Source organism: Cygnus atratus, chromosome 1 (genome assembly GCF_013377495.2).
Source record: "Cygnus atratus isolate AKBS03 ecotype Queensland, Australia chromosome 1, CAtr_DNAZoo_HiC_assembly, whole genome shotgun sequence".
Classification (NCBI taxonomy): domain Eukaryota; kingdom Metazoa; phylum Chordata; class Aves; order Anseriformes; family Anatidae; genus Cygnus; species Cygnus atratus.
This window is the reverse complement of record NC_066362.1, coordinates 150,706,734-150,724,182: the sequence shown is the minus strand read 5'-3', so window position 1 is coordinate 150,724,182 and position 17,449 is coordinate 150,706,734. Positions and strand designations below refer to the sequence as shown.

Sequence of the window (17,449 nt, the reverse complement as noted above, 5' to 3'; positions counted from 1 at the left end):
CACTAGTATGGAAGTTAGAAGACTTCCAATTTCCAATCTAAAAATTTATGCAGGCCATATTTTATATCTGTGATCCTTTAGCTCCTCTCTCTCCCCCATCTTTACTTTCTGGATGTATTTTACAGAGTGAAATCACATTCCTTCTCAGCTTATGCTTTGCTGTTTGAAACAAGCTAGTCTCCTTTAACAGAACTTTAAAGATGTTTCTGTTTAAAAATAAACTTCATAGCTGTAGAAATCCAAGTGTGTACTAGCTCTTCCTAGTAGGGGGGCACTGACATATGAAGGAAAACGCATCAGCGATGAAATAAAGGTGACACACTTCTACCCTCCTGTCTTTCTCCTCCAGTTTTTCTTCCCCCACATAAATACAGCTCAGGGAGTCTGTGTACAAATTTGGCACTGTTTGTCAGCACCCAAACAAGCTGTAAAATAAATCACGCAACCTAATTTTAGTTCTGGCTGGCAAAGCCAACATTGTTGCTATCCTAATGCTTGTAATTTGGCTCAGCAAAAAATGCTTTGGAGGCAGAATTGTTTAATTACTTCAAAGGCTGTTGGCCGACTAAGGCTCAACAGGCTTCCAGCTGGCAAAGACAGGAGGGGTTCTGTTCTCCATCTGAGAGGAAGGGTGCTTTAGGAGGAAGCCACATAAAATCCTGAACTTGATATAGGGCTCGTCGTATTTGTATCCACGGCATGGCAAACTTGGCCCTGCCAACAAGCACTAAAGGACCTTTGCTGCTTTGCTCAAGCTAGTCACTGAAAACTACCAACCAACTCCAACATTTGAGGAGAGATTTAAAGAGATTTAATTTTTCTTTCCATTGTTTGAAGCACTGTTCACAGAAACTTGCTCGGATTAGGGCATATATTTGAGGGAAGGGGTTTGAGGGCACTACACTGTACTGGTGCTGAATCTTCTGTCAGCAGGACACTTTAAGTTTTTGACCTTTTTTTTTTTTTGAATTCTAGAATAACTACAGTGAGTCATATAAATGACTATTTAATGTTACAAATCGGATTATTTTAATATAAATAGATTTTAAATAATTGTGGCAGTGCCCAAAGCACCCCACTCATGTCTTCAGTCACCGTATTTGCTGATGTTGAAAATATAACTGCAAGGATGACGCTGAAAACATTTCCTGCGCCTCTAGACGCTATTTTCTGAAATAATCTTTTGTCTCCTCATACAGTTTTCCTGAAGCACCGTCGCTACGCTTGCGCTGCGCTGCTCTCCCTGCGGCCCCACAGACACCCAGATAAGCCCGGCTCCCTGCGCCTGCTTTATGAGCCCGCTCCCTTCCCACACAGCCCCGCCTCTCCACACAGGCAGCCACCATGCAGGTACCGCCACCCTTCTCACCCCCGCTGATTCTCCGTTGCCTTTCCCTCCCGCCTTCCCCCACATTCCCCCGCAAGGCCCGGCCCGCCGGACGAGACCATGAGGGAGCAGCGGGGGGGTAGACACTGAGGAGCGGCAGCGAAGCGAGGCGCCCCCCTCCCTCCGCCCGCCATCGCGCGCCGCGTCCGTTTCCGGCGCGCGCTCGTTCCCGCTCAGCCGCCGCGGGGAGGCGCCGCGCAGCGGGCGCAGGTAACGGGCAGGGGACGGGGGCGGCGGAGCGGAGCCCTTAACCCCCCCCCCGTCTGTGAGGGGCCTTAGTGCCTTAGTGGAGGGTGGCTGGCCGGCCGGCCGGCCGGACCCCGGGGGTGCTGCCGGGCGCTGCTCTCTCTTTTTTTTCCCCCCCCCCCACCCATTTTGTAGAATAAGAGTCACGCAAAAATATGAAGGAGTCCCTGGCTGCCTATTAAGGAAAGCGGTGAAACAGACTGAATGTAACATTGTGGATTTACAGTGAGCAGAGATAAGAGTTACTGCCATTTTCTGTCAGCTTGAACTTCGCCTGCAACAGAAGTGTGCAGGCTGCTTCAAAATTAAGCGACTTAGCGGTCTGTTAATTTGTATAAATTATTTTATGCTTTATCTACGCAAGGTATTGTGACCTTAAGGGGGCAGGAGTAATCAGCTACAATTACATAAGCGTAGGAAGCTGTTACAATCCGTGTTGAGCTCCTATGCAGGTTTATGAGCGTGTTTACTCATGATGTTTCCATCACAGTATCACTACGGTGGTTGGCACTTCAGAAATAATAAAAAGTGCCGTTTGTAGAATTCTAGAGATGCTTATGTGTGTGTTTTGATATATTTTGAAAGGTCCTTCAAGGTATTAGGATGTGAGCTCAGAAATAAGCTTTGTGTGTATTTTTAGATTGACTAAGATGCCTGTCCTAACTTCTCGTTTCCTTTCAGGTACCTCATCAATAGCTTGCAGTGGCAATGGAGGCAATGATGCAGACTGTGTGGTAATCGCAACATAAACCAAAATATTCCTGGCTGTACAATACTCTTTCAGTACAATTCAATGCCTAACATTTCAGAAGAGGAAAAGGAGAATGGGTCTGGAAACAATGGAAACACTGGAAAGAAACATGGAAAAGAATCCCCGGAAGCTTCTCTTCATGATTCTGTAAAGCCATACTGCATGTCAGATACCTCCACTGCATCACTGGTGTCTAGGGGAGATGGACATTACCCATGGGGATGTCCTGTGACTCATACACGAGAGAAATTTTATACCATTTGCTCAGACTATGCTTTTTTAAACAGAGTAACATCTATTTGTAAAAGCCCAAGTGCTTCAGTTAGTGCCTGCCTGTCGAGCAGTGCTGCCTTAAATGTTGGAAATAACACGCCTAGCTTGCTGGGCGTTCAAACTGGTGCTTCAGACATAATCTATGGTGAAGATGCTAACTTGGAAGACTTGTCTGGCAGTCTTGGAAAGCTTCCGCTGGCATGGGAAATCGACAAGTCAGAGTTCAACAGCATGACCACAAACCATAAGAACAAAGCAGGTGAGGTGGTGAACATTGGATGTTGTGTTAGAGGAAGCTTATTTCAGAGCTCGCTTTTGGAGAGGGAAGGTCAGCACTCATGTTGCTTGAGTGCTGTAGGAGAGCCTGCACATCATTTCAAACAACTTCCTCATCAGCAAAGGGGAGAGTGAGGTAGGAGGAGTGAAAGCCAAATGTAGCTGCCTGGATAAGTGGCTCTAAAACAAGACTGGCTTGTACTTTACTGTGTGGGTTGGTTTTTTGTTTTTGGTGGCTTTTAAAAACTTTTCTGTAGTAGAACCCGGTGCGTTATGCAGTGATTATTTCTACCTGTTAAGTACAGTTTTGTCACTTGCAGAAGTGTTTGAGGGTACTTCATAGATGTGTTTTGAAAATAAAGGTGTGCTTTATTCATGACAGCAAGTGAAATCATTAGTTATCTAGGAGAGCAGTTGGTTTCTGTAATGAAGTTGTATATATTCATTTGCTGTATGTTTACAGTGTTAGGGGGCCCATTTCATTACAGCTGGCTTTGCTGCCTCCTATGTGCTTTCTCAGATTGCTGCTGTGAATTGCGCTCACATACACGCATGGTTTTGTTTTGTAACTCTTTGCTTATCTACAGCTGTCTGTAGCTTTTTTTTTTTTCTTAATGTGTTGGCTAGCTAGTCAAATTGCAGTTTTATATCTCTTATTGTGAGACCAGTTTAGCAAAACTTAAATAGGAGTTTGGAAAATTGCCATTGTTTTTTTCATGTGTATGGGCAGTGTCCTTAAATACAAGAAGGAATGATAACATCTTACAGGATGGTCAGCTTTTCTAAAATATATGTATTATATTTTATTTGGATATGATGGCTTCAAAATTGGACAAACACTCTAACACATGGTCCAACTCTTTTTGTTTTTCCATTGCCTCAGTGGCTTAAAAATGAGAAGACCTTAGGGGTGTGTTATTCTTGCTGAATTGGTGTATAAGTTTTCATCAGAAAGTAGCTGATTACACAGCTTAGCTTTGAAAAGCAAATGTTCAATTATGTTTTTCTGTGCATTTAATGTTCTGTGATGGGAGGTTCATGTTGGTTTCTCTAGTCTGGCAGCATATTTTCAGCCTTTTAGGATCTTCAAAGAATGTGTTTCTGGGACAGCTGATAAAACTCATCAGGAAGTTTTCAGATTGACTGCTTTCTCTGAACAGTTGAGGAGATCATCATTAATTCTTTTCAGAAAAACGTGATGTTGTTTATGTACCTAACAGGTGCTTTGGGATTTTACAGACCTGTTGAAAATCTTGATTGGTTATTTTATCCTTCAATTAATATTTAGTCCCAGTTTGCGAGTACTAACGCAGCCGTCATCTGTTATTTGAGGTGCATGCTATTACTAAAAATATTTATGGAGAAAGATATAAAAGGTAAACAAGGTATTCATTTGTTTCTGAAATCTGCTTTGCAGGCAATATGAAGAAACAAGTGACAAAGAAAAAATCTGTGGAAAAAAAAAGCAAACAATACAGGGAGTGTCCTCAGCGCTCTGCTCTTGAGGATGTGAAGGAGAGGAAAGTGTTGGACCTCCGGAGATGGTAGTATTTATGAAATGCATTTCAGGTTATCCCCATAAAATTTATAGGTAGACACCACTGCTGGTTATTTTATTTAAGACTCCTTAGTTACATCTTAATCGTTTTTAACAGAACTACTGTATGGGTTTGTTAAACATACGCACACTAAATCTCGTACTTTCTAGAGTAGAAGAAAGAATGAGATCTTCCCTCCCATCTGCTGAAATTCTAAGAACATTTTTGTTTTTAAAGAACTTCTTTCAGTATGGAAAAAAAATGTGAGGGTTCAGTGTTTAAAAACGTTGCAAGTTCACTAGCATGGTCTTGCAAAAATTAAGTGTAGAGCTGATGTATATTGCTCCTGATTTTTCTTTTAAGTTGGAAATACTAGATCAGAACCTGTCAGTTCTCTGAATGTATATCATATGAGTTCACTCGGTTCAATGAACTCCTCTGGTTCTTATTGTATGTCTATGACATAAGGAAGTTAGACTAGAGAATCTGCAGCCCGGACAGCATTCTTTGTTAGATTGTCACAAATGCAGTTTACTGAAAGTTCGTATGTTAGAAGAGACAGGATCAAACTATGTTGTATTAGTATAGAACCGTTTTTCCTACAGGATCATTTTTACAGAACCCCTATGATACTGTTAGAAATTTGACCTGTTTGTATGATAGTGAGTAGTGATATCTGACAAGCATAAAGAAATGTATTAGTATGTTTGCTCTTTTTTTTGTTGTTGTTGTTTAAGTATACATTCTTTTATACAATAAGAGTGAAAACTTGTAGTAGAGCTTGGCACTTCAGGGGCATGACACAAAGAAAAGAAGTTCAGGTTGCTCAAGTAACCAAATCAAGAATTCTTACTGATGTGTTTGTTGTTCTTGTTGTTTTAGGTATTGTATTAGCCGACCTCAGTATAAGACTTCTTGTGGAATTTCTTCATTAGTATCTTGCTGGAATTTCTTATATAGTACGCTGGGAGCTGGCAGGTAAGTCACACTTACATACCCTTTTGCCTCTAAAGAGTCTAAAATGTGCTGTTAATTTCTTTATTAAACAATTTCTTTTTTTTTTTTTTTTTTCAGTTTGCCACCTATTACTCAAGAAGAAGCTTTACACATACTGGGTTTTCAACCCCCATTTGAAGACATTAGGTTTGGTCCATTCACTGGAAATACAACTTTAATGAGGTATGCTTGATTCTTTTGATGAAGCCAAATAGTTAATAGATGCAAAACTGTCATGATAAAAACTAGATCATACAATCTCTAAATTCATTTATTTATTTAAAATTTATTTAAAAATTAATTCATTTATTTAAAAAAAATAATTAGTCATCTTAAGTTTTAAAATAACAGAGCATATCTGGGTGCTCTGACAGTGTCCAACACAACTTTTCAAAGGGTTTTTTACGCTAGCCATTGTGTATGGTGCAGGTGTTGTTAGATCATGAGAACATGAAATTGAATTAAATTTTTTGTTTCAGTTTGATTAATGGTTGTATGAATGAATCCATCTCCTGGTTAGGAAATTTGTTCTTTACCCTCATTTTGTTCTTTACCCTTATTTTCCTGTTGTTGTTAAATGCCTGTTAATGTCACTAAGAAAGCCTGAAATGGCTCTTGTTACATTAGTAGCTTTATGTAAAAAAAAAAAAAAGAAATAATGAGTTCATTGCACCTTTGCACAAAGGAGCTATTCAGGATGAGGTGTGTAGGTGAAAATGGGGCTGGAGTCACAGAAGGCTTGAACTTTCAAATTCTTTCCTTTCTGCTCTATTGCTTCCTGATCTTGAGGAGTTAGGTCTAAAATCTTTGTCCATTCTTTGTTTTACTAAACTCATTAAAACTTTTAGAATTAAACAGGGCCTCGAGGTTTGAACATCTTAAAAAGGCTTTGATGTGTTACCCGTTTATGAGATTCAAAAATTTTGCTGTTTCTTACAAGCCTTGTGAATCACGTTTGATCTAGTTAGTATTTTTTGAATGCAATATATATGTTTTGGCACAGAATGTGGGCACTGGATTTGAAAATGTGGGAGCAGTCTGTTCTTAAATAGTAGCATACTGTCTAGATCATTGAAGACTGTCATGAAAACTTCCTTCTGTGCCTTAGAAGACTCAGATCCAGATTTTGCATCTCTTAGGAGTACGTCAGCCGTTATAGAACAAGCCGACAGAATATTCTGTCTCTTTATGGCAACAGTCTGTACAGCAAAAAGTAAAACCTGGCATCCTTCTTCCTGTTCCCCAGTGAGTGCCCTACGTGCTGCAGAGAAGTTACCCTTGTTTATCTATTTGTTTTTCTTGCTGTTCAAACCACTTTAAGCATTTGGCAGACTGTAAAACAGGAGGGCTGAGAGACAAACCCATCCTAACATAGTTTTATGATTGAGGTATACTACCTTGGGGGAGGTAAATTTGAATCTTGTAATGCTGTGAAGTAAATATCTGAGACAAAATCCTCTTGGCAGACCTGCTGTCACTTTTTGCTGTGAGGAGTTCTGGTACTGGACTTCTGTGATGCTTTGGGAATGTAAAATTTATATGATAGAAGCCTGATGCAGAATGTCCCACTGAAGTCTCCTGCCTTCTAATGTCTTAGAAAATTTCTGTTGTACACCTTACAAATCATGGCTGAAGCTTGGCACTTCAGAATTTGAGTGTCTTTTTAAAGGCTGAGTAATTGAAAGTTGGATGTGACTGAACTGAACAGAATAGGACCAACATTTCTAAATCTAGCCTTCTGTTTATTATGGTTCTATATCACGTCTGGAAAAGCAAAATGAAAGGAAAGATTTTGAATATTCATTTACCCTCTTAGAATGATCTGTTTGTGTTATGTACCCTGGTCATCTGCAATTTGTATGCTAGTGTGGTAGGTGCTTAGGAGCACACTGAGGCTTCTTTTCTAAACTGCCAAGCAGAGAGAAGTGTGAGAAAATTGAATTTAATAACTATTGGGTTACTACAGTCTTTAAGCTTATTGTTTCAGATGGTTTAGGCAAATAAATGATCACTTCCATATCAAGGGATGCTCATATGTTCTGTATAAACCTCATGGGAAGAACAAGACAGCTGGAGAAACTGGTAAGCAGCTAATCCTAAAGCATTCATCTTACAGTATATAAAGTGAAAAGTCCCACAACGTGCAGCATTTGACAGGACAAATAATTAGTATTGTTTCAAGTTTCAGATAAGGTATCAAATAACTCCAAATTGCCTGATTTTTCTAATTTTACTTTCTCCCTTATTTTGCTAATGCTTTCATCTGTAATGTTTAAAAAATAAGATGCATTCTCTGATTCTGTGTGGTTTCAATCACAAAGATGGAATTTTAAGGTATCCAGGTTTCCTGGAAGAGGTATTTACTGTAATACTGGGGGAGCAGCACATTTTTATTTCAACGTTTTGGAAATCTCTTTATAAAAATTCAGAATGTACAGCACCAAAGTATTATTGTAATACCTTTATTATATGTTTTGTACTTCTAAAAATATATTTTTAAGTTAGTGCACTCATTTGTTATACCTGCCATTAGCTAACATCTGACTCTAAATGTTAGGTGATTACTTTCAACTTGCTGTTGAAGCTGCATTTTTATGCGTGCTTTAAAGTGTGCTATCTAAAGAGAAGTTACGGTTTTATATACAGTTTATTAGCCTTTGGCTCAGTCTGGTTACTTGTCTTCTAACTGGAAGGGTAGTTTAAAAGGATAAAACCATGATGAAAAGTTATGGGGCAGATTATTGAAATGGGAATCCCAGCAAACTGTTCTTCACTTATCAGTTGTATGTTCAGCTATTTTTTGAAGTTCTCAAGCGGGATACCATGTTTCAGTGTCTTTTCTCACATTCCCTGAAACTGAGCACTGTAGTTACGTTACAGAATATGGTATCCTCAAATATGGGAGGTGATCCCGAGACTATTAAGGAGCTTATGATATCTAAGCGTTTGAAAAGCTTTCAGGTGTTTCGGTAGTGTCATTGCTACCTGACTTCACTTCATCTGACTAGAGCAGTGGGATTGCCTTATGTTGCAATGTCTATTTCCTAAGTTGAGATACTTTTGCTTCTTTTTTGCAGAAAAAAGTAATTTTTAATGTTTTTGATCTACGTATAATGCATACTGTATATTCTATTTCTCTAGAAAAGTCTATGGGGCAGATGTTAACTTTTTTTGAACCAGGCAGGAAACAAACTAGGTTACAAGTTTTAAATGAACACTGTATTTTGTGTGTGCTGTTAGATCACATCCTCTAATTGGAAAACTAACGAACAAAAAACCCAACAACAAAAAAACAGGTGTAACTATTTCATATTAGGAAATAAGTCTCTCTCTCTCTCTTTTTTTTTTTTTTCCTAAATATGATGTGCAGGATTAAAGCACTGTGGACTGTAACGTTAACTTTCTTTTGTAGCCTTGGGAGCCCTCGCAAAGCTAACACGTGGACTGAAAGAGGAATCCATGGCCTACATCTACCATTGCCAGAACCATTATTTTTGTCCAATTGGATTTGAAGCAACCCCAGTAAAAGCTAGTAAAGCATATAGGTAAGATGATATGCTTATGCTTATCTTAGTGGAGAAATGTACAAAAAGAAATTCCTGCAAGTTGATACCATTTTTTTCCCCCAAATAACATTTCATGTTATGTTGTAAAAGCATTTATGTTTGAAATAGCAAAACACTACTGTAGTTTGAAAGGATTGACTTAACAAAACTAAACACAACTGAGCAAGCTAGATTGAGAGAACTTAAACAGAAAACCGTAATGGTACTAAGAAGATGCTGAAAGATGTGTATGTAAGTAAGGTAGTTATCTACCTGAAGGGCAAATGAAGAAAGCTAGCCTGAAAAATACAACCCCGTATACCGAAAAAAGTAAGGTGACTGCAGATGAGTGTGTGTGTGACTTTCTTTATAAATGAGAAGCAAAAAGCCTAGCAGTGATATTAATCCATTGTGAAGTAAATATAAAATCTGTAACTGCATAAACAAGTGTTTGTGCATGGGGAGAACAGGATCTTGTAGTACAGCCAGCAGTATGGTGATCATGTACTTTTTTTTTTCAGTGTTGACTAAGAAAGATGATAGAATGTTAAAACTGGAATTTAAGGCTTAGGAAAGTAACTAACTGAATAATATGTTACCAAGAATCTTGAAAAGAGGGAGGGGTAGAAGCTTGAAGGGATCTCTGAACTATCATAGGATGTTTGTCTTTTTTAAACAACTCTTGAAATGATGAAGTACTTTTTGAAAGACCAGGAGAAACTTGATTTGCCAATTGTTTTAGAATGAAAATATGACAACTTGAATAATTTCAGATTTGTCTGGGTGACATTACTCAGGATAAAATAATGGGATAGTTGATACAGATTTCAATTAAATACAGGTTTAAAATGAGGGTATTATCATTGGTATTCATACTGAATTTAGGGGATACCCTTGATTTAAAAAACAAAAACAAACACAAATTGCCTCAAGATTATGAACATTTTCAGCCTTAGCAAATTTTATGTGAGATTTTGTAAGGCATTTTACTTGCTGCTATGTTGAGTGTAGTTTGGTTTGCATCATTCACAGAATCATATTCAATTAAGTTGTTTTTCCTGTCTCAAAGTGCTTGCAAGCATAGCATGTACTGCAGGTTTGTGTTGCACTCTCAAGATTCACCTGTTGGTCGATATTTAGTAATATTATCAATAAGCATAAGAAAATCTCTGGCAAAATTAGCAGATACTGATAGCATGGAGTACTAAGCCATGAAGAGAATAGTTGCTGATGCAAGGTGAGCCTCATTCTTGCATTTTTCTTACCAAGCAGTCTGTGTTTTGCTGTGTTGAAAGCTGTAGTGTCACACCAAGGAATGAAGAATGCTAGCTCTGCTTCTAAAGTTCAGAGTGGTATTTATGTGGAGGCAATAAAGCTTAATCATATGAATCTCATTTGTTCCCAGTGTGAGGCTGTGACCAAGGGGTTGAACAAAAGAATACAGAAGGTGTGGGTTTTTTAATTACGATTCCATGCATTGACATGCCATTTGAGTGACAAGAGTTAAGAAAATGTGCCCCAAATAGACGCCCAACACATCAATCTGCTTAAGTTTACCAAAAGATTCATGACTTGCTTACTCCATCACTTACTAAGAATGTGCACTGGGAGAGAAAAGGAGTTTAAAAAAAAAATAAATATATATACTAGATTGAAAGTGCAGTTAAAGAAGTAGTGTGGTCCAATGTGTGGAAACTTAAGATGCCTTATATATCTAGTTTGAATTTATATTGGTTAGAAATGAACAAGAGCAAGGATTTGAATACTTTACCTATGGTGGAAATGTATTGTCAGGCACTAGTGATGTCATTTTTAAGACAGTATTGGATTTTTTTTCTTTCCCCTAACAAAAGGCTTTCTCTCCTAAAAATGTAACATGAAGTAATGAGTTCAAGGAGCTTTTACACTCTTCTTTTAGGCTTGAGTTCAAACTAGGGAAGCATCCTGTTCTCTTTGTATCTTCTGATATCTTACTGGGAATAATTATGTTTAGACTCCAGAAGCACAGTCAATAGATTCTGCAGCAGTTCGTGTTTACCTGTTTTTGCATTCTAGTTATAAGAAAAAGCTTTTATTCGAAAATAAAACTAAGAACATTTAAGGTTAAAAAGAAATGGGTAGATAGGCTGCTCGGCTGAGCTTAGTAGACAGTTCTTAGGTCACCCACAGACTTCCTGTATGATCTTAGGTTGCTGGATTTGGACTCGGGAGACCTGGGTTCAGTTCCCAGTTCAACCACAGACTTCCAGTGTGACTTTAGGTAAGTCAATTAATCTATCCTGTGTCTTGGTTTCCCACCTGTAGAATGATGGCATACGTTGTTATTTTACAGGGAATTATAAGAATAAGTAAACGAATTGTTGCAAGCGGTAAGGCCATATGTATGCTGTCTAATTACTACCGCAGAAAATTCGTAGGTTTTGTCACGGTTGAAAATAAATTAGTTTTTCACAGGATAATTACACACAGGAAGTCGCAGAACAAGCCTCTGTATCTCATCAGTCTGCCCTTAGGTCTGTCACAAATTTTCCCTGAACCAGCTACTACAGGCTTTAAGTTTCTTGAAATTAATTAACTTGAATCTGTATCAGTTGAGGGTTTTGTTTGTTTTTTACTGTGTTGGATGCTTAGGAGGAAGCGGTTGAAGTTACCAGTTATTTTCATACAGGTTACCCTGTGGCTTTTAGTAATAACTGTTAAGTGGGGTGTAGTTTGAAAAGAGTGGAAGGGGCTCTTCCATAGCTCTGGCAGAAGTCAACTGGGGAAGAAGTTTGTTCCACCCTCATGTGGCTTTCCATAATTCTTACTTGCATTTTTTTTTGCATATGTTTAGTATTATATTAGACCGTCTTACTGGGTAACACTGTTTTTGAAGAAGATTTGTCTTTCTCCCAAACAATAAGCAATAGCACTTCTATCTTGCTTTCAAGCTTTGTGAAACAGAAAGCTTCCCTGTAGGCAATTGCAAATGCTATAGGAGCTGGTTTTAGTTTGGCTGAGAAAAAAAATAAATTAGAAAATCCTTAAAAAATGAATACATGTATGTATAGAATGTTAATCTATTTTTTCTTTAGTATGCGCAATAAATCTTACTAGGATTGTATCCTCTGTTGAACAGAGGTCGTGTCTTGCAGCAAGAAGTAGAGTATTGGATCTTAATTGGAGAGCCGAGCAGAAAACATCCAACGATACACTGTAAAAGGTATGTTACTTGGTAAGAATTCTAAATGCTTTTTCTTTAAGAACAATTTGTATATATCTACTTGGAGCTACTGACTGACTTATTTGTTCAAAAGAACAAATATAACGTAGTTTTAAGAGAAACAGATGCTTTAATGAGAAACCTCTTGTTGACCTCAAGACTAGCTCTGCAGTTGTAGATCATGTGGCAGGACATGTGTTGGTTGCTGAAAGCCAAAGCCTGTTTCTCTTGACTGTGACAGAGCTTGTATTAGTCAGGCAGAAAAGACACGCAGGGTGCCTGCAATCACGCTAATTGTGATTTATAGGCCATGCGAACCTTGGAGGAGTTTATGCTGCAATTCATGAAGTACTAGACTGCGTTTTGGGAATGCACTGGATATCTCAACATCTCCTAGTGTAGGTGCAGCGTGTAATCTGCTGCACTGTTCACTTATGTTCGTGGTGAAGTCTGTTTCCTAAGAAGTTGATGACTAAATTAGACACATGCACAGAGCTAGAGGGTTCTATATAGAAGTCTCATTGATTAGTTATATTTGTCATGATAAATTAATTGAACAGTTTTCTCAGCTTTACTTGACATGCTGGTTCATAATGCTTAATGTTAATTCCTGGAAGGAGGGAACAGTACAAAAGAATTGTATTTCTCAGGAAACCAGTTCCATTTTTACCAAATAAATTCCTTGCTATGCACACAAGTTAATGCTGGAGTGATTTTTTGTTGTTGCTACATTGGGAAAAGAGCTGTTTGGAGAGAGAAGAACCACGCAAAATTTTCTTTGTTTCCTCTTTATTTTCCTAGTTGTGTTGAAAAAATTTTTGAAAGTGCTGATCTGATGGTTTCACAGCCAGTCAGATCGATCCAGTACCTAAAACTTGATTTTCTTTGGTGATGTGACTATATTCACAGCAGTAAATACCTGCATATTTTGGACTACTGAGATTGAGTGCAACAAAATAAGAAACATATTATGCATGTTGTTGCTGGGTTGAAAAACAGAATACTATGCATCCTGCTGACAGACATTTGTCCTGTGGTGTTTGAGCTACAGATGGCACAGCAAAAGCTTTTTGAATATAGAATACAAACTCTAATATTATTTTTGATCATGGAGACATTTGTCTTCCTGCCTTAGTCCCACCAAGAGCTAGCAAGAAGTTCTATGTTTCAGGTACGAGGGCAAAAAGGTTGGGGTGAAAATCTATTTTCTGAACTCGGAAGGTTATGTTAAAGAGAAACAAGTAATTAGACATTGAAAGAATTGGAAAGGTGATGTGCAGGCTTAAAGATGTGTAGAATGTGGGGATATTTGTTTCAGGCTAGAAGGAGCTACGAAAGCCTGAAGAGCTGAGTAAACAGGATAGTTTATTACAAATGGGACTTGAATAGAATGGAAAGTGAGTTACGGTGAGAGCTGTCTGGTGAACACAGTTAGTGGATGAGCAAAACAAGGGTTCGAATGAAATACTGTTAAAACAGCAAGAGGATTAAATACAGTAAAAGGAATGTTTCTCCTTGCCTAAAACGCTTTGCTTCTCTCTTTTACAAACTGATGATTTGGTAAGCAACGTAACTAATGACTCACGATACTCTTACTCATTTTGGAAGCTGTTTGCCAAGAGCAGCAATAATCACCCGTATGCTTTGATTAAAATGAAGCTTTTATATCTAGCTTGATATCTCCAATACTGAGACTTTTTTTTTTATATCTTTATACAGTTGTTTATCTTTATATCACTGTTAAAGACTACTTAAAGGTTCAGATCTCTATTTACATGTGTGTACAGGAGTCTTGGTGGTGGTGAGGCTTCATATTGTCAGCCAAGTAGTAATAATCTTATTCTGCAGGTGGACAGATATTGTCACTGACCTAAATACCCAAAATCCAGAATATCTAGATATTCGACACCTAGAAAGAGGATTGCAGCATCGAAAAACAAAGAAGGTAAGGTAAACTTATTAAGGTGGGAGGAAAATTCATGGTAGAGTTTGGCAAACGTATTCATACTTAAGCAGTGTAAGATGTCTTCTGCATTACTTATTTTTTTAGTAAAGTTAAGTCAAATGTGGATACTCAAATACCAGCCATTTATATTTTCTTGCAGGACAAGATATGATATAGCAGTAGCCTGGCATATGCTAGGGTAAACCAGGATGTCTGTGTATACCATATATTTGGTCACAATATTTAACCTTTTCGGCTTAAAATATAGCTGCAGCAAGTATAGCAGTATTCTACAGATAAATTATGGACTCATCCTCTTGATGCACGACCTTCCAGCTGTGCGTAATCTGGAAAGAAAATACAGTAGGGTTGCATCAAACCTAGAACGCATGGGCATCTGCTCTTTGTACTTACTGGTAATACATACAGTTGTCTTTCCAATAGCTAGGGCCATATCTTGTGGGTGGGGGTTGTATCTAATTTCCAGATTAAAAGTCTATGATAAATCCAGATCTTCAGTCCGTGAGGCTGAAGAGGTGATTTCAAATGTGGAGACACTGTGGAATATTATGTCAGCAACATGAGAACGGACTGGAACAAATAATTTGCATGAAGATAGCTGGAGGGTGAAAAGACTAGCAGAAGATAGGTTATCCTAGCCCATGAAAGATAAAATAGATAACTTAAAAAGATGAGAAAGACAGTAGCTGAATCTAGAAATTGATCAAAATTGATTGATAGAGGTTTTTTTGTTTGTGGGTACAGTGGTGTTGTGGTTGTAGTTTTTTTTTTTTTTTTTTTTTTCTGTTTTAAGAATTCTGTTACCCGGAAGGATCTTTATTTCAAATATCTGCTTATGTTACAAAAGTGCCTATGTGCATTTAATGAATAACCTTTTTACTTCGATTAGGTTGGAGGAAATCTTCATTGCATCATTGCCTTTCAGAGACTTAACTGGCAAAGATTTGGTCCTTGGAATTTTCCGTTTGGAAATGTCAGGCAGGATAAACAATCCCAAACACAAGGACAAGGTATCGCCAAATCTGAGAGTGAAGACAATATCTCTAAAAAACAACATGGACGACTGGGTCGATCTTTCAGTGCCGGTTTCCATCAGGAATCTACGTGGAAAAAATCTAATCTTCATGAGAGGAGGAACAGCGGGTATCAGAGCTATAATGATTATGATGGAAATGATTAAAATTAACTTTAGATAATAGAGTTGATATATCAAAGTTAGTTTTAATCAAGATATGGTAGGGATTTATTAGTCCTAGGTTATGTATGAATAAAAATTATTGTTTAAGATACAGCTTCATAATTATTGAATAAATCTGATTATATGGTTGCAATGGATGAGATCTGATACATAAACTGACATTAAGCACAGATTGTTGTACTTTTGTAATCAAAAGCAAATATGACAGCAAAAACCAATCACTTATTTTGAAATAATTGTACTATATCCTGAGCTGTGAAGACAAAAGAGCAGATTGAAATTAGTCAATGTAATAATCAGACTTAATTGAAAATACTTAATACTCAAAAGCATGAAAATGTAATATGGCTTCATAAAAAAGGGTTATTCTGCATATGGTGTAAGGATAAAAGTAAATAATTGCCTTTCTTTTCAACAGTCCATTTTATTAAAGCTGCTGATACGCAGTGCAAAGAAAAATCACAAAGGTTGGAAAAACACCTTGTCAGATTTACAAAGTGAATGTATGTTCTCAGTCTAGTTCCCAGTAGAGTTCTGTCAGTCAGATAATCATATTCTGTCAAGTAGTTCCCAGTTCCTTTTCCCTTATCTGGATGCCTATTTTAGGCTGAGGGGAATCACTGGTGCCAGGGAAGGTTCGGGGATGGGACATTCTTTGCTGCTTTTGCTCTGTGGGTACAGTAGCTGATTTCTTATCCTGGGAGCTTGAGAGCACTGACTCACTTAACACAAGCTTGGGAAATTCAGTTTTATAAAGCTGCATTTCCCATTAGCCCAAGGAGCTGGCTGAACACAGGGTTCTCTTGGCAGTTCTTTTCCTTGTTCAATCTTAAAACTGTTGTTTTTGTGCTGCTCTTTTACTTTTGTATGATGGTAATGCAAGTGCCGAAAACTGCTGGGAGTCCTTATGATATACTGAGGGTCCTGGTGGACAGTGGGATGACCACAAGCCAGCACTGTGCCCTTGTGGCCAAGAAGGCCAATGACACCCTGGGGTGTATCGGAAGGGGTGTGGTTAGTAGGCCGAGACAGGTTCTCCTCCCCCTCTACTCTGCCCTGGTGAGACCACATCTGGAATATTGCATCCGGTTCTGGGCCTCTCAGTTCAAGAAGGACAGGGAACTGCTTGAGAGAGTCCTGTACAGAGCCACGAGGATGATTAAGGGAGTGGAGCATCTCCCTTACAAGGCAAGGCTGAGGGAGCCGGGTCTCTAGCTTGGAGAAGAGGAGACTGAGGGGTGACCTTATTAACGTTTATAAATATGTAAAGGGCGAGTGTCAGGAGGATGGAGCCAGGCTCTTCTCAGTGATACCCAATGAGAGGACAAGGGGCAATGGATGCAAGCTGGAACATGGGAGATTCCGCTTAAATATGAGACAAAACTTCTTTACGGTGAGGGTGACAGCACTAGAACAGGCTGTCCAGGCGGGTTGTGGAGTCTCCTTCTCTGGAGACTTTCAAAACCTGCCTGGACGTGTTCCTGTGTGACCTGATGTAGGTGTTCCTGCTCTGGCAGGAGGATTGGACTAGGTGATCTTCCATGGTCCCTTCCAATCCGTAACATTCTGTCATTCTGTGATACCTCTAGAGGGCCAGCAAACGATTCAGGTTTTTCCAGGTGTCCGCGTGCAGTCCCTTTGTTTTTTCCCTCCCCGGTTTGGGGTTCATTCAGGTGTTTGCCCAAACGCATCTCAGCAGTTGTACCTTTGTGCGTGTGAACGTTCGTACCTGCTCAAGGATTCATTTCTTCGACATAAACTGATTTCTCATGGAACGCAGGGTTTTTGTAGGTTGCTGCTTTTGTTAAACCAAAAACGGGATACTTTCAGACTTTCGCTCATTCAATAAAATTTGTTTTCTACTTTGTCTTTTGTTTGTTTCTGGAGTGGTGGCCCTACAGTTACTAGAAGATTTCTTTAGGAAAATGGGTAAATGAGGGATCACGTTTGCAACCCCTTCTTAGCAAACCCGCGGCTCTTGAAGATGATACTTTTCAGATGAGCAATTTTAAATACTTATTTCTGCAAGCTGAGGACTTGAATCTTGATTTTAAACGTGGAGCCCCGGCCC

At 38.6% G+C, this 17,449-nt stretch overlaps 1 protein-coding gene across 5 annotated transcripts; it reads left to right on the top strand.

Annotated features, from left to right (window-relative positions):
• The first annotated feature begins 1,258 nt into the window (after positions 1–1,258).
• BIVM (basic, immunoglobulin-like variable motif containing) lies at positions 1,259–17,240 on the top strand. Of its 5 annotated transcripts, none has more exons than XM_050714737.1 (11): positions 1,259–1,350; positions 2,315–2,916; positions 4,351–4,477; positions 5,354–5,449; positions 5,546–5,650; positions 7,455–7,549; positions 8,880–9,012; positions 11,201–11,272; positions 12,131–12,214; positions 14,063–14,159; positions 15,070–17,233. In XM_050714737.1, the coding sequence occupies exons 2-11, from the start codon at positions 2,427–2,429 to the stop codon at positions 15,358–15,360; spliced, it is 1,590 nt and encodes a 529-aa protein (XP_050570694.1). In that variant the 5' UTR covers positions 1,259–1,350; positions 2,315–2,426; the 3' UTR covers positions 15,361–17,233. The 5 variants fall into 5 exon arrangements, with proteins under 5 accessions (XP_050570694.1, XP_035412957.1, XP_035412959.1 ...); XM_035557064.2 differs by lacking the exon at positions 1,259–1,350 and adding an exon at positions 1,467–1,597 and having other exon boundaries at positions 15,070–17,239; XM_035557065.2 differs by lacking the exon at positions 1,259–1,350 and adding an exon at positions 1,665–1,858 and having other exon boundaries at positions 15,070–17,239.
• Positions 17,241–17,449: the final 209 nt, after the last annotated feature.

Excerpts from the sequence above, each read along its gene's own strand:
- BIVM (XM_035557064.2), top strand. The coding sequence starts at position 2,427 with ATGCCTAACATTTCAGAAGAGGAAAAGGAGAATGGGTCTGGAAACAAT. Across the intron at positions 2,917-4,350 it reads AAACCATAAGAACAAAGCAG|GCAATATGAAGAAACAAGTG; the intron begins GTGAGGTGGTGA and ends TCTGCTTTGCAG. Across the intron at positions 11,273-12,130 it reads GACTTCCAGTGTGACTTTAG|AGGTCGTGTCTTGCAGCAAG; the intron begins GTAAGTCAATTA and ends TCTGTTGAACAG.